This window comes from Pelodiscus sinensis, chromosome 1, assembly GCF_049634645.1.
Source record: "Pelodiscus sinensis isolate JC-2024 chromosome 1, ASM4963464v1, whole genome shotgun sequence".
Classification (NCBI taxonomy): Eukaryota; Metazoa; Chordata; order Testudines; family Trionychidae; genus Pelodiscus; species Pelodiscus sinensis.
This window is the reverse complement of record NC_134711.1, coordinates 160511250-160527216: the sequence shown is the minus strand read 5'-3', so window position 1 is coordinate 160527216 and position 15967 is coordinate 160511250. Positions and strand designations below refer to the sequence as shown.

Below are 15967 nucleotides of genomic sequence, written 5' to 3'. Positions count from 1 at the left end.
TCATTTATTTGCACTGCCTCTTCCTGTACAAAAAACTGTCCTTTTTATATCCAAATAAATTGACTGAGATTGTGAAAATCCATCCTTAAATTCTCTGAAGCTTTAACAGTAACATCTTTAAAAATGTAAGAATTATTGTGATGAAAGGAAACTGAGCACCTACTAGAATTTACTGTCAGGCTAGTAGAAATTAACAAATCATAGCTTTCCCCCCTGTTTGGTGGAGTGAAAATCTATACTGTTATACCGGGAAGAGACAATAGCAAATGATAGAAAAAAAGTAAGAAAAATCTTTGGTTTAGCTACAGTTCATAATCTGTTCAGACAGCTGTTTACTAGCTTAAAAATAAAATATCTTTGGTGACCTCTGTGCACACTTAGTGACATGTATTTAGCATCATATAACAGTACCTCTAAAAATAAGTACATACTGTAGGTGCTACTGACTGCTTTTTGCTTTAGTGAGAATGGGTAAGAGTTTTCAAAAGGGATATAGATCAAAATATGCTACAAAGCTTGTGAGGATTACAGACAGTTCTCAAACCAAAACAATACACTAGTAGATTGTTATATCATTAGCTTTTTTATGATCATCACCATGGTGGGGAGGGAGGCAAATAGACTGTGTTTGTTGTGATCATTTTTCTTGACCATTTTCTAACACAGTGAGTTTTCAGTTTGTCTGCCCAAGTGGAAACAAAAACGAGTCATTTACTCACTCATCAACAGAGCTACTCACCCCAGAATTTTCAAGGTTGACCTAAGCAGGAATTAAGTGTCTGAATACAAGAAAGCATGATTAGATTCTCACAAACATTAGGGCTTTTACTAAATACTATTACATTAGCACTTTTACTAATAAAAGTTTGACAAACTGATTATTAAGTACTCTGCTCCCTGAAGCTTTATATTAAGAACTTCAGCTAGTGTTGCAATGTCACAGCACAGCAGGTGAATACACATTTCTGGAACAAATGTCAGTGAGGAATAATTCTGAAGCAACCTTTTGATCTACAACACCATGAGCCAGAAGAGAACACCAATATAGATAATATTGTTGGTAACACATTGTGCTGTTTGCTGTCATAGCAGATATTTCTATGGGCTCCCACAGAGACAGAGAGAACACAAATAGAAATAAAAGATACAGGAATTCTTCTAGTTTATCATGTTTGCCATAAAAATCTATCTACAACATAAGTTTAGCTACAAAACAGAACACACTTCCAAAACAACAAAATCCCCAAATCCCAGTTTCAAGCTCTCACACACATGCATGTTAGGATTTTTCACATAATGAGAGATGGAGTGTCTAAAAGGTCTGCAGAAATCTAAGCTATAGCATATTGAACAAAGTAATGATGCGGCCAAGTTTCCTAATTAAGTACATTTCAATTTATTTTATTTTCTCCCTTCTGCAGCATGAAATATGTGGAATCAGTGTATAATTAGCATTAAGTTTTAATCTTTTAAAATGCATATGTCATTTGACTACTATATCCTTATTCCTGAGGATACAGCATGCCAATAAAATAACAAATTCATCAGTATATTGCAATGGTTTAAAGACTGACCATTCCCCTCTTCCGAGGCTCTCCATAAGATGGATTCATAAAAGTTTTCCACTTCCTTATGCTGCTTCCGGTAATCAGTGAAGAAAAGTTACCTTTTCAATGTAATTCTTTATCCCTTTTCTGAAATAGAGCCATCTCTCAGTTAGCCAATTCCACTATTTTCAAATATCCTTAATTTTAAGCATACGTGGCACTTACATTCATGGCACTCAAGCATGTCCATATGTGCTTTTCTATACCAGTGCCATAAGAACCAGTTCTGAGAGGTGCAGAGTGCTATGGATGAATAGGATTGGAGAATACTGAACAAAACTCCACAAAAGGCACTTAGCTACAAACACGTGCTACAAACATACACAAACTCCACAGGCAGTAATTGATGCAGAACAACAAAACTTACCATCTTGGTCTGTAGTAATTGTGATAGCTGTGAACGGCTTGGGAGAGAAACTCAGCTCAGAGACTCCATTCATGGCTTCTATTTCAAAGGTATAGTTAACATGAGACACAAAATCAAGCACAGTCACTGATGAGTTAATCAGGCCTGTATGTCTTGGGATGAAACGGATTCCTCCACCACATATCTCGCATTGGCTGGTGTCTGATCCACATTTTTTACAGATAACACTGTAGGTGAGATCTTTTCTCCCCCCTGTGTCACTAGGTGGGCTCCATTCCAACATAAGAGCTGTTTCATTAATATTAAAAATCACATTCCGTGGAGCAGAAGGTGGCCCTGGAGAAAAAGAAAACAGTTAAACTGTTATTATATTGTTTGGAAAAATAAGAGCCTGAGATACTGATTTATAATGACAAACTGAAAGAGTTAAATATGTATAATATGGGTAAGTGAGAAATACAAAGGAGAAGTCTAAAAATATCTAACCAGTTAAAGTATTTGAAAATTAATTATTTACCCGCCTTAATATTTATCTGAAATCTTATAAAGTGATAAAATGAATTAGATTAAATTAAGAGTTATTCTTGATGTTCATCTTAAAATTGGAACATTCAAAAATTAGGCCTGACAAAACAGAAATTTCTGCGGGCCAGTGGAAAGCTGACAGATTTTTTGCTTCCAAAATATATTTTGTTTATTTCTATAATGTTAGGCTTTTCAGGATATTTTTTAAATCTATTTTGCTATTCTAGACATTTTTAAATGAAATAAGTTTTAAAATACAAAATGTACAATAGAAAATAATTCTGCTCTGATAAAGAGGAGAGAGTGAGAAAAAAAAAACCCTAAAAATAATTTTTTCCAATCTTTGAACTGCTGTCATTCTGCAACTCATTCAAAAGATGAGATTCAAAAGGGCTCACTAGTATCACACTGGGTACAATTCAGTAATGAGTCAGAAGAAATTATGTCATTTGCTCACCTATGAACTTCACTATTATGGTGATGCTCTTTCATCCAAATTATGAACCTGTGCAGAGCCCATTTAATTTGTGAGGCCTGACAGGAATGTGTTATGAATTGATGTTACTGCAATTGAAGGTCCACTGTTGTTCTAAAAGTTCATTATTAATCACTTTGTAGCTTACTGGAAAGAAGAACAATGATCAAAAGAGTCATCACTATCTAATGATTAATGTAGAACTGGAAGCCAAGAGACTTTCAAGCTTCAATTTTAAGGGTAGATCAACATTTGCAAGTGTCCTAAAGTTAGGCACTTACTGCCATAAGAGAGACAGACAAATGAAAACTGTCTGACTTTCAGAGGTGCTGAGTACTTGGAGCTCCCTTTCGCTTCAGTGGGAATTCCAGGTGTTCACCAGCAACTCTTAAGGCCGGTGGCTTATTTGGATGCCTAATTTTGGCTCTCACATATGAAAATATTGGGCTCTACTGACCGGTTGTGTTCCTGTGCAAACCACTAAATTCAGTCCACATTTAAGAAAACTCTAGGAATTTGGCCTCAAGATGTTTTCATAGCTCCCTTCCCTCTCACAGAACCACATCTTTAACCATTGACCTCCCAACAGCTAGCTCTCACCCCCCTCCCCGATTTGCCCAGGAAATCATCTAAGCTTACCTTAGATGTCTCAGGATGGGAATAGGCACTATAGTTTCCTCCTACTCCTGCCTCAAGCTAGGTGGAATTCTCCTAGGCTGTTCCCAGGACATTCAGGGGGTTCTTAAAAAGCCTCTTCTCCAGCCACAGTCTTTAATAATGATGTCACTTAGTAAAGGCTGATGCTGCACTGGTTTCATTTCTGACCTCTATTTCATGATACAGCCAAAAAGACTTCCACTATGTCTGTGAACTAGGTATCTACTGAACTGGCAGCAGACATACACTCAAATCCTTCATGTGGTGACTAAGGAACTCCTGGTTTTCCAAGCAAACATGATAGCTATGTCATGGTTGCTCAGATATCCCAGGGGAGGTTTTTAACTACCCTGCTAAATATTACAGGATTTTTCTGCAAGTGATTCAGTAAGAGAGTTAGTTAGGAATGGGAGTGTTTGTACTAGGGGACTGTGATGAGATGCACTTGCCCTGCACCGGTTCTGTGAGGGTTAACTATACTATCTGAGCTGGGGAGTCATACCCCCATGGGCCTGCTGGACCTGCTGTGCCTAGAGATTAGACATAAAAGCAAGCAGCTTGGCTCATTTAGGGCTGACTGCTGAGGAGGGAGGATGCGCTCGGATACTGTAGTTCCAGCCTGGAAACCATGGAAATCCCAGATGGTAAGACTCTGGAGGATGCCTAGGGAGCACCAGAGCTGTTAGGAGCCATGCTGACAGAGAAGCCCAGTGATCCCAGAAATGCCAGGGCTGCTGCATCAGGAACAGAATAAGAAGTAGCTCGGGGGGAGTAGTTATTATGCCATGTGGAGTCAGTGTGTTTCAGGCATGTTCCCTGCTGACAAGGGGAGGGGATACTTGCCAGTGACAGGCAGGGCTAGATTAAGACATGCTGAGGCCCTAAACTACATCAAGTTTAAGAGGCTCCATAAAATTACCAAAAAATATGTATTATTCAAACAGAAAAGACAATGAAAATAGAAATAATAAAGTTTTATATTTGCATATATATTGGTACATAGGCAAAGATGCAACTAAAGACTAGTAATATTTTTGTAAGCTGTACCTTACTTAGCTTGCCACATAAATCCAGCACTGGTGACAGGGCCCTAAACTGGGAACTGAGGTAACAGGGGCTGGTCTGGTTTCCCCTATTCAACCAGTGCCTGAGTTGGTGGCCTATTTCTCTGGCAGGACGCCAGGTCAAATAACACTACCAAGGAGAGAAGTCCTATTGACTCTGGCCACTCGGCCACACAGCCCTGAGAGAGGGCTTCCAATATTGACTTCTACCTTAGGCTAATCTACCCCAAGACAAGGGATGGTTGTATAGATTCAGCTGTGGGCCATCATTGCCCTGAGCCGGTCCTAAGAAGGGATGAGGCACACTCTCCCCACAACAGGGAGACAAAAATAAATTATTCTTTCCAATTAACACTGCCTAAGAGTTTGAATTGGGTAGGGAAGAGCAAAAAGGTGGAGGTACAGAGACAGAAGAAAAGATGCATCTTAATCACTTCAGGGAAGATCTTAGATTGAGTAGCACAAGATAGATCAGTAGCCACCTCACCAGCACCTACCTCTCCATGGTGCAAACAAGATCAGATTTAGTGAATGAATTGAGAATGAAGGCAAGAGGCACTCTAGTTCAGGAAAAGGTAGTAGTTTTTTTAAAATGGAGATTCTGTGTAGAACCCTGGGTATGTCTAAACTATGTCCCTCTTTTGAAAGAGGGATGTAAATTAGACATATCAAAATTGCAAATGAAGCCAGCATTTGAATTTCCCATGCTTCATTTGCATAATCGCATCACAGTGTTCTTTTGAAAAAGGCTATTTCGAAAGTGAAACCATGGTCTAGACGCAGTTCTTCTGAAAAGAAAAGCCTTTTTCGAAACTCATTACAGGATCTTTCAAAAAAGGTTTTTCTTTTTGGAAGAACTGTGTCTAGACCACAGTTTCACTTTCGAATAGCCTTTTTTGAAAGAACTCCGTGACACGATTATGTAAACGAAGTGCAGGAAATTCAAATCCTGGCTTCATCTGCAATTTCAATATGTCTAATTTACATCCTTCTTTCGAAAGAGGGATGTAGTCTAGACATAGCCCCTGTGTTCCATTTGACCTTGTAGGCGAATTGCAAACTGGTCCACTGCATGTAAATAGACCATGCATTATTCTCCATGTGGCCAACATGAACTGAACACTGCTACTGTCATCTTAGACCAATAGCATCAGGCAATGTCTACACTATGAAGTAGGGTAGTCATTTCCCTATTTGTGTGCACATAGTTGTGCTAGCAGTCATTGAGCAAGCATGAGTGTAAATTAGCCGTGTAGCCACACTATCATGGGCAGAAGGCATCAGAGGCACAGCTGAGCAGCACCAGCAAGTCTGTACTCAGCACGGCTCAGCTGTGCCACTACCCATGCCAGTGCAGCCACCCTGCTATTTATACAAATACAAGCTCGATGAGAGCTACTGTGAATGTATGTACATGAACGTGGGACTTAGCCCTAGAGAGACTAATGTAAAACCATGGCAGAAGCCCATCTCCTAAATATTTGAAGCCAAGGACAGCACAGGAATGGAAGAAAAGCAGACACTAGACCTTGCTACAAGAATTTTAATTAAATCCCTCTCTTTACTCTTTTTGTGTATTTCACCAAATCACTACATTGTGTGTGCTTTCCACAAAACAAAATATGGCCACAGAAGAATTCCGAATGAGAAGTGGAGGAGATCTGTCAAAATGCAAAGCCTCAAGGCCTAGTTCCTAAAATACATCAGAGGAGCGCATAAGCTCCAACTGACAATCTTTGTTCCTCTCCCGCTTACTCCCGCAAGAGGCTCACTAAGTATTATATTCACAGTTCTCAAAATAAAATCAGTGTGCACTTTGGTTGAGTAGTGGATCATTGGCAAGGCTCTGAGAAGTTATAGATGACTTATGATTTATCATTCCCCACAGTTACACTTCTATAGCTTTTCATGATTTATACAACCTGCCAGTAAAGCTTGGCTACAAAGTTCTGATGCAATATCATTTAAACCGAGTTGAGCCAAAGAATTTATTGCTTTAGAAATCATGAAGCAGATTTAAAGATCCTACAGTACATTTACAAAACATCCCAAATAATTCTAATATAAAATACATTGCATGCAACATATTGAATGGTGCACGGAGTTCCTGGCAGGAGTCCGAAGAACTAAGATACTATATTCTCCTTTTCAACAACTTATATAGCCAAATAAAAAACAAACAAACTACCAAGCATTTAAAAAAATTTTTTTTAAAGCCCTGAGTTCTGCAATTTCCAACATGGGGAGAAGGAAAGTTGTCCAAAGAAAGCGCCTAAATGGGAATTTTGACCTTAGAAATGAAAATATGGTGTGTGAGACTTATGTCAGCACTTCAAACTCTTCATTTATAAATCAGGCTCCTAAATCTTAGTGATGAAATAAAATGTTGCAATGATTCACAGAGCAACAATAATTTATGTTTATTTTAATAGAGAAAAATGACTAGTGTCACAGCTAAAAAAACCCAGCATTTATCAACAGCTATCACAATATAGAATGTGAGATAAAGCAGTATTTCTCTACATTAACAGGAGGAAATAAGCACAGTATCTCTCTGACATTGATAGGCATGGCAACATTTTGCAGATGTTCACTTTCTCATGGAAACTGTTATACCTTATAAGTTATGGAACAGCTGATGTTATTGGATAGTGTTTCAAAGGATAAAAGCTCACTATGCTAGCTACATTCCACCTTCCCTTCTGGCAGAGAGGGGGAGATCTCAAGTGGGAGCTGCTGGGACAGTACTACAACACTTTCCCTGGTTTTCCCTCCCCCCCCTCTGCTTATACAACAGAAAGAGAAGGATACTGCTGAGTTTTCATTCTCTCTGCATCTTCCACCATTGGGCTCAGATTCTGCAAACGCCTGTTTGCAAATTATTTTATATATGCAAATAGTTCCACTGATTCCAATGGGAATCACATGTAAAGAAATTCACATGTGTAATTGTTTGCAGGATAAGGGGCTTTTCGCTCTGATCCTGTAATGAGCTCGGAGTAGATGGGCCAACATCCACATTGAACTGAAATACAGACACACACATACTGGGTCCACCCACACAAAGCTCATTGTGCTTTCCTGGCCGTAGACTGAAAATGCTTTGAAACATGTTGAAGGGATGAAGGAGTTTGGAGCGTAAGTGGTATTCTCTTCAATCCTTCCTGTCGAAGGTGGGGCCCAGGCAGAGACAGGTTCATCCTGGAGATGAATGCCTGGCTGCAAGGATGGTGTTGCGAGGAGGGATTTGGCTTCCTTGACCACAGGATGCTATTCCACAAAGGACTGCTAGACAGAGATGGTGTTCACTTTTCGAGGAGGGGGAAGACCTTATTTGGACACAGACTGGCTAGCCTAGTGAGGAGAGCTTTAAACAGGGGGACAGATGAGCAAAGCCCATGGGTAAGTGGAGAACATGGAGACCTGGGAGATGGGTCAGAAATGGAAGGGAGCGTGGGCTACAATGGCAGAGAGAAAGGAGGGTTAGGGCAAAACTGGGAGGCAAGGTCAAGTCACTATCTTAGATGCCTATATACAAATGCGAGAAGTATGGGTAATAAGCAGGAAGAACTGGAAGTGCTAATAAATAAGTACAACTATGACATTGTTGGCATCACAGAAACTTGGTGGGATAATACACATGATTGGAATGTTTGTATGGAAGGGTACAGCTTGCTTAGCAAGGATAGACAGGGGAAAAAAGGGAGAAGGTGTTGCCTTATATTTTAAAAATGTATATACTTGGACTGAGCTGGAGATGGACATAGGAGAAGGATGTGTTGAGATTCTCTGGGTTAGGTTAACAGGGGCAAAAAACAAGGGTTATGTCATGCTAGGACTCTACTACAGAGCACCTACCCAGGTGGAAGAAGTGGATGAGGCTTTTTTAAAAACAACTAACAATATCTTCCAAAGCCCAAGATTTGGTGGTGATGGGGGACTTCAACTATCCAGATATATATTGGGAAAATAACACAGCGGGGCACAGACTATCCAATACATTCTTGGAACTGCATTGGAAACAACTTTTTATTTCAGAAGGTTGAAAAAGCTTCCGGGGGAAGCTGTTCTAGATTTGATCTTAACAAATAGGGAGGAACTGGTTGAGAATTTGAAAGTGGAAGTCAGCATGGGTGAAAGTGATCATGATATCAGAGAGTTCACAATTCTAAGGAATTCTAAGGTAGCAGGGAGAACAGCAAAATAGAGACAATGGATTTCAGGAAGGTGGATTTTGGTAAGCTCAGAGAGCTGATAGGTAATGTTCCATGGGAATCAAGACTGAGGGGAAAAACAAATGAGGAGAGTTGGCAGTTTTTCAAAGGGACATGGTTAAGGGCCCAAAAGCAAGCTGTTCTGCTGTGTAGGAAAGATAGAAAATATGGCAAAAGAGAGCCTTGGCTTAACCACGAGATCTTGCATGATCTAAAAATAAAAAAGGAGTCCTATAAAAAAATGGAAATTGGGACAAATTACAAAGGATGAATATAGGCCATCAACACAGGAATGTAGGGGCAAAATTAGAAAGGCAAAGGCACAGAATGAGCTCAAACTAGCTATAGGAATAAAGGGAAACAGGAAAACTTTTTATAAATACATTAAAAGCAAGAGGAAGACCAAGGACAGGGTAGGCCCACTGCTCAGTGAGGAGGGAGAAACAATAACAGGAAACTTGGAAATGGAAGAGATACTTAATGACTTCGTTGCTTCAGTCTTCACTGAGAAGTCTGATGAAGGAATGCCTAACATAGTGAATCCTAGTGGGAAGGGGGTAGGTTTAGAAGATAAAATAAAAAAAAAGAACAAGTTAAAAACCACCTAGAAAAGTTAGATGCCTGCAAGTCACCAGGGCCTGATGAAATGCATCATAGAATACTCAAGGAGCTGATAGAGGAGGTATTTGAGCCTCTAGCTATCATCTTTGGAAAATCATGGGAGACAGGAGAGATTCCAGAAGATTGGAAAAGGGCAAATATAGTGCCCACTTATAAAAAGGGAAATAAGAACAACCCAGGAAACTACAGACCAGTTAGTTTAACTTCTGTGCCAGGGAAGAGAATGGAGCAAGTAATTAAGGAAATAGTCTGTAAACACTTTGAGGGTGGCAAGGTGATAGGGAACAGCCAGCATGGATTTGTAAAGGACAAATCATGTCAAACCAATCTGATAGCTGTCTTTGATAGGATAACGAGTCTTGTGGATAAAGGAGAAGTGGTGGATGTGGTATACCTATACTTTAGTAAGGAGTTTGATATGGTCTCACATGATATTCTTATCAATAAACTAGGCAAATACAACTTAGATGGACCTACTATAAGGTTGGTGCATAATTGACTGGATAGCCGTAGTCAGAGAGTAGTTATTAATGGTTCTCAATCATGCTGGAAAGGTAAAACAAGTGGGGTTCCGCAGGGGTCTGTTTTGGGACCGGCTCTCTTCAATATTTTCATCAACGATTTAGATATTGGCATAAAAAGTACACTTATTAAGTCTGCAGATGATACCAAGCTGGGAGGGATTGCAACTGCTCTGGAGGATAGGGTCATAATTCAAAATGATCTGGACAAATTTGAGAAATGGTCTGAGGTAAACAGGATGAAGTTTAATAAAGACAAATGCAAAGTGCTCCACTTAGGAAGGAACAATCAGTTTCACACATACAGAATGGGAAGTGACTATCTAGGAAGGAGTACGGCAGAAAGCGATCTAGGGGTTATAGTGGATCACAAGCTAAATGAGAGTCAGCAGTGTGATGCTGTTGCAAAGAAAGCAAACATGATTCTGGGATGCATTAACAGGTGTGTTGTGAGCAAGAGAGAAGAAGTCATTCTTCCACTCTACTCTGCGCTGGTTAGGGCTCAGTTGGAATATTGTGTCGAGTTCTGGGCACCGCATTTTAAGAAAGATGTGGAAGAATTGGAGAGGGTCCAGAGAAGAGCAACAAGAATGATTAAAGGTCTAGAGAACATGACCTATAAAGGAAGGCTGAAAGAATTGGGTTTGTTTAGTTTAGAAAAGAGAAGATTGAGGGGGAACATGATAGCAGTTTTCAGATATCTAAAAGGGTATCATAAGGAGGAGGGAGAAAACTTGTTCATCTTGGCCTCTAAGGATAGAACAAGCAGCAATGGGCTTAAACTGCAGCAAGGGAGGTTTAGGTTGGACATTAGGAAAAAGTTCCTAACTGTCAGGGTAGTCAAACACTGGAATAAATTGCCCAGGAAGGTTGTGGAATCTCCATCTCTGGAGATATTTAAGAGTACGTTCGATAAATGTCTGTCAGGGATGGTCTAGATAGTATTTGATCCTGCCATGAGGGCAGGACACTGGAGTCGATGACCTCTCGAGGTTCCTTCCAGTCCTAGTATTCTATGATTCTCTGAAGTAATGCCAATCTATCCAGGAGATATGTTGTGAGGATTAAATAATTAATGGACCTAAGAAAGTCCTCTTGTTGAGGTGAATGGAGAGTTTTAGGTGTGCGGGAAACACAGGATCAGTCTTAGCATCCTTGGTCATGCTTACATATGTATTTAATTTTACACCCATTAAAGTCAATAGGAATACTCATGCATTTAGATCTAAGCATTCATGTAATTATTTGAAGGACTAGAGCCAATGTTTGTAAAGTGGGTTGGATGTAGCACTACATAAGAGATAAATATGATGATTATCATAGTTCAGTTTCAATGCAATACTTGACTGGATTTGGCAGGTCAAGACAAAGTAATTAAAGTGAATCCATGGGGCGGGGGGTGGGTGGGGGGGAGAACTGCTTTCATATCTCTTTGGCTTTATGTTAATTTTCCACCAGTTTTCTGTCATCCTCTATAGATGATCTCAGTACAGGAATGAATAATATAGTTAAGATTATTTGACTTTTGTTGTTGTGTTGTAATTTTGTACTAAGAACTGATATATTCAGGGTGAGGGGCTTTTACTTACTTATAATAGAAAAAATGAATTACTGAGTATATGCGTTTCCACAAATAGAAAGAAAATGTTGAGGGTGTCAAAGTAAATAACTGTCCGTCTGCAGATTTTAAAAAAAAGACACCCTTCATACTCAAGGGCCCTCGTGCCAATTTGCATGATGATTAAATAGTTTTTAATTGCCGTTAAATTATGCCAGCTAAACTGTGATTTCATGCAAATATTAAGCTGTAATGACATGCAGTGAATCATTTACTAAGATTTAGAACTTGGACCAAAAAAAAAAAAAAAAAAAAAAAAAAAAGAGACAATTAATTCTAATCCTCAGATTCAGCTAAATTAGGTGTCACTGGGCTTTTATGAATGCAGTATGATTGCTTTGTTATCATTTATAAATTATACAAAGATTATTTGACACCTTAAAAAAATTGGCAGCAATAACCCTTATGCAGACATCTGTGTGCAAAGCTCTTAGGGATTTCCTTATATTGTGTGGTGGTTTTTAAGGGAAACAAATAGACTGGTGAAAATGAAGGATTTATTGCACCCTCTCCTTTCAGTAAACATCATGGCTTTTCTGATTATGTATAATAAAGTCAATTATTGTTAATACTAAATATCAGATACTATCTACATAAGAAAGTACTGTTTTACTTCTGTTTGAATGAAAGACATCATGAAAGGGAAGTCTGCTGAAATCATTTAAACATTACAAAGGGCAGCATGGGTCTCTCTGCATTAGCCACGTATAGCCTGGCACAAAAGGCTACAGATGGCAGCCATAAACATAAATTTACAAGGATTTATCATGGTCACAATACCTTATACTACTCAGATGGAGGAATGCTTGCAGAAGCTATTCCAATATGCAGGCTGTATCATCAATCACATAGGGCATGGAGGGGCCTGAACAGTACCCCCCCAACTGATCACGGGTTATAGAGTAGAGTGGATTTCACCTCATAGCCCTGCTGAGATCTCAGACACTTAGACTATGTCTAAACTGCAGCACTCCCCCCCCCCCCACTTATCCCAGCTCAATGGAAGTGGATGACAAGAGAAGAGGGATAGAGTGAGTGGGGCAGAGCTTTGAGAAAGCAGTTGGGCCTTAGGGAAGAGGCAGGGTAGACCCTGGGCTGCCCTTCAATTTAAAAAAAAAAAAAAAAAAAAAAGTGATCCTGGGCACTAAAAGGTTGGAGGCCACTGCTGTAGACCAAGGAGGAGATAACTGGAATCAGGATCTAATAGTATTCAGAAGTTAGCGTTTCCCTTCCCCAGTATCCACAATTCAAGAGATCAGCCTGTTTGTCCACAATTAAAAACTGTTGTTGGCCCTAAACTATGCAACGTATTGGATCAGAATACATTCTAAATTCTAGCACCACTGAAGTCACCAGTAAAACGCTCACTGGAGGAAAGGATTTCACCCTTGGATTTCCGGAATACTCAGAATTAGCACTAGAATTTTGTGCCTTGAGCCCATCACTGCAATAACTAATACATACATACATACATACAAGTAGTGCTAGTTGATACTGAGCCCCAAGTTAAATGAATAAACCAGTAAAATGGTGTTGCCTAATTATTAGAACAAGAGACCGTGTGCTAACAATGGTGGGTTCTATTCCTCTCTTTGTTACTTATTCTTCCTCTAAACTCTATAATTATTTACCTACTTATAAAATGGGACTGATATCCATCTAAGAGGGATATTGTGCATCTTCATTAATTCTGGTTTTTGAAGAGCTTTGGAGATCCAGAAATGAAAAGCACAAGTGTGCACACGGTACTATCATTACAGGCAGTCCCCGGGTTACGTACAAGATAGGGACTGTAGATTTGTTCTTAAGTTGAATTTGTATGTAAGTCGGAATTGGCGTCCAGATTCAGCCGCTGTTGAAACTGACCAGCAGCGGCTGAATCGAACACGCCTGGGGCAGAGCAGCTGGGGTGCTGCTGGGTTGGTCCCGCAGCGCCGCTCCTCGGCGCTACTGGACCAACCCGGCAGCACCCCAGCTGCTCCCAAGTCAGCCGCTGCTGAAACTGACCAGCGGCTGACTACAGGAAGCCTGAGGCAGAGCTGCTCTGCCCCGGGCTTCCTGGAATCAGCCACTGATCAGTTTCAACAGCAGCTGAATCTGGACGCCTGGGACAGAGCAGCTGGGGCGCTGCCGGGTAGGTCCCCGCAGCACCGAGGTGTGGCGCTGCGGGGACCAACCCGGCAGCCCCCAGCTGCTCTACCCCAGGCATCGGCGAGAAAAGCATGGTCTGCTGTGGGGGGAGGTGCACTAGCTGCGCTCCCCCCCCCCCCAGCAGACCAGGGAGACGCAGAGCGGCTTTTCTTGCCGCGGAGGACACGGGCGGCAGGTCCTCCGCATCTTCCTGGTCTGCTGGGTGGGGGTGGGGGGGGCTGCTAGCTCCGCGTCTCCCAGGTCTGCTGGGGGAAGTGCCCCCCGTGCTGCCGGAGGCGGCTACAGTGGGGGAGGCACTCCGCACTAGCGGGCCCCCTCCCCTTCCATTCGTAACTAGGGGTCCGACTTAAGTCAGACCCACGTAACCCGGGGACTGCCTGTATATATAATAAAATGTGTCAGAGAAGGAATATAAGAGTATAGGCATTATAAATAAAAAAAAATATTTGTTTTGTTTTCATTTTGAAGCTTTAAGAGAAACGGTGTTATCCTACAGAACTATGGACAATAGGAATGTTAAGATGTACGGCAGCATGCAGGGAAGGAGCTGTCTCCCTAGTAACCAGTGTGTGTGGGCAGTCAGCTTTTGAGTCAGCTCCCCATTCGTAACCGGAACCTGTGTGTAACTGTTAATGTTATCCGATGAGCGAGGCTCGTTGGCTAACCATTTATGAGGTTACATTTTCACATCCCTTGCTTGCTGTGTTTAAAATTATGTAAGCATGGTATAATTAGAGAGGTGTTCGGACTCACATACTTAATTTAAGCATTAATGCCTTTAACCCTTAAAAAAAAAAGATCTTTTTTTAAAGCCTAGTGATATGTTGAACTTTATGTGAATAGTGACCATTTAATATGGTTAAGCATGATATTCTTCTTGATCATCTGGCACAGCATGCTGGATTATCAAGTACATTCCTTTATTATATTCTCCATTATCCAATTCATCCAATTTTTCTGACTGGTAATGGATATTCCTCTAACATTGGAGAAGTTCTGTTCTCAGTTCTGTCCTTGTCCTCTTTTACTTTGATCTTCTCATATGCAGATATCAAAATGTTTCTCTTAATTATTTTCTTGCTCTGACTGACTGCAACTCACCATATCCAGAAATGTTACCTTCTTGATAAGAATGCAACATTCAAAACTCAACCATCTCTCCCTCTCCTCTAATATATTAAAGTTTATACTAAAACTGATTCTATTTCACAATAATTGAATGCTAACTTGTTTGAAGTTTACAACATAGCTCTGTTTGTGAGGTTAGCTTTTTTTTAAAAAAATGTAGGCTTTTTGTACACTTAATGTTGAATGTACTGAAAATTCACAGATTATCTTGATAAGCTGATTGTAGCACAAATGCAGTTTGAAAGAATCAGATCATTACTGGCGTATGAAATGTAGATAAAGCATTATTGCACATAGAATTTGCGTTCTTAGAAAATTTTGCCAAGTCAAGCCAAACTTGTCTTTATTTAATAAAGTAATAATATTTTATAGCTAAATAGTACGCTCTGTTAGTAATTCTGTGCTCTCAAATATTGTTACTTTGGGACCAACAAATTAACATAGGTGAATAATGAACCAACATTGAATAATCCAGGGAACCATTTTAGTATCTGACAAGAAAATTTATATTTTACATTGTCTGTAGACAGGAGCAAATTGATCCAATGAAAAGAAAGATGTCTTTCTGCGATCAGAATTTCTGCCTGTAGGTTTTCATGTATCAGTTTTGTTTCCTTTAAACATTACAGGATTTTGTTTAAATTTTGAAAAGGCTAAATAATTTTTATTATCACAGCTGTATAAAAAGATTTAATTGTCTTTTGAAAGAAGTGGCAATGCTACAGGGTTTAACTGCTCCTTTGTATGACTGGATACTTCTTCCTTCCCCTTTCCATTTTAGGATTTTTTGGATAGTTAAGATTTTATGCCTAGCTTTTTGGATGTTTGTTTGATTGTTATTGTTATTTATGCCACAGGAAAGAAAGGAATAAGTACAACAAATTTTGTCTTCTATTTTATGTGTCCTCAGTGTTTTGAAGATTTGAAGATTTTTATCCTAAGCCATTTTTAATAGATGAAATAAATATTGGTATTCATGCTTCAACCTTGTTATTTGTCTGTGGGAAGAAATTACATTG

The 15967-nt window shown here is 39.9% G+C and overlaps 1 protein-coding gene across 3 annotated transcripts in view; it reads right to left on the bottom strand.

Annotated features, from left to right (window-relative positions):
- Positions 1 to 15967, bottom strand: part of EPHA6 (EPH receptor A6) — an 842774-nt gene that overhangs the window by 379178 nt on the left and 447629 nt on the right. For all 3 annotated transcript variants that reach the window (XM_075908927.1, XM_075908942.1, XM_075908935.1), the window contains one exon: positions 1975 to 2310. In XM_075908927.1, the coding sequence (XP_075765042.1) occupies positions 1975 to 2310 (336 nt within the window). The remainder of the gene's footprint in view (positions 1 to 1974; positions 2311 to 15967) is intronic.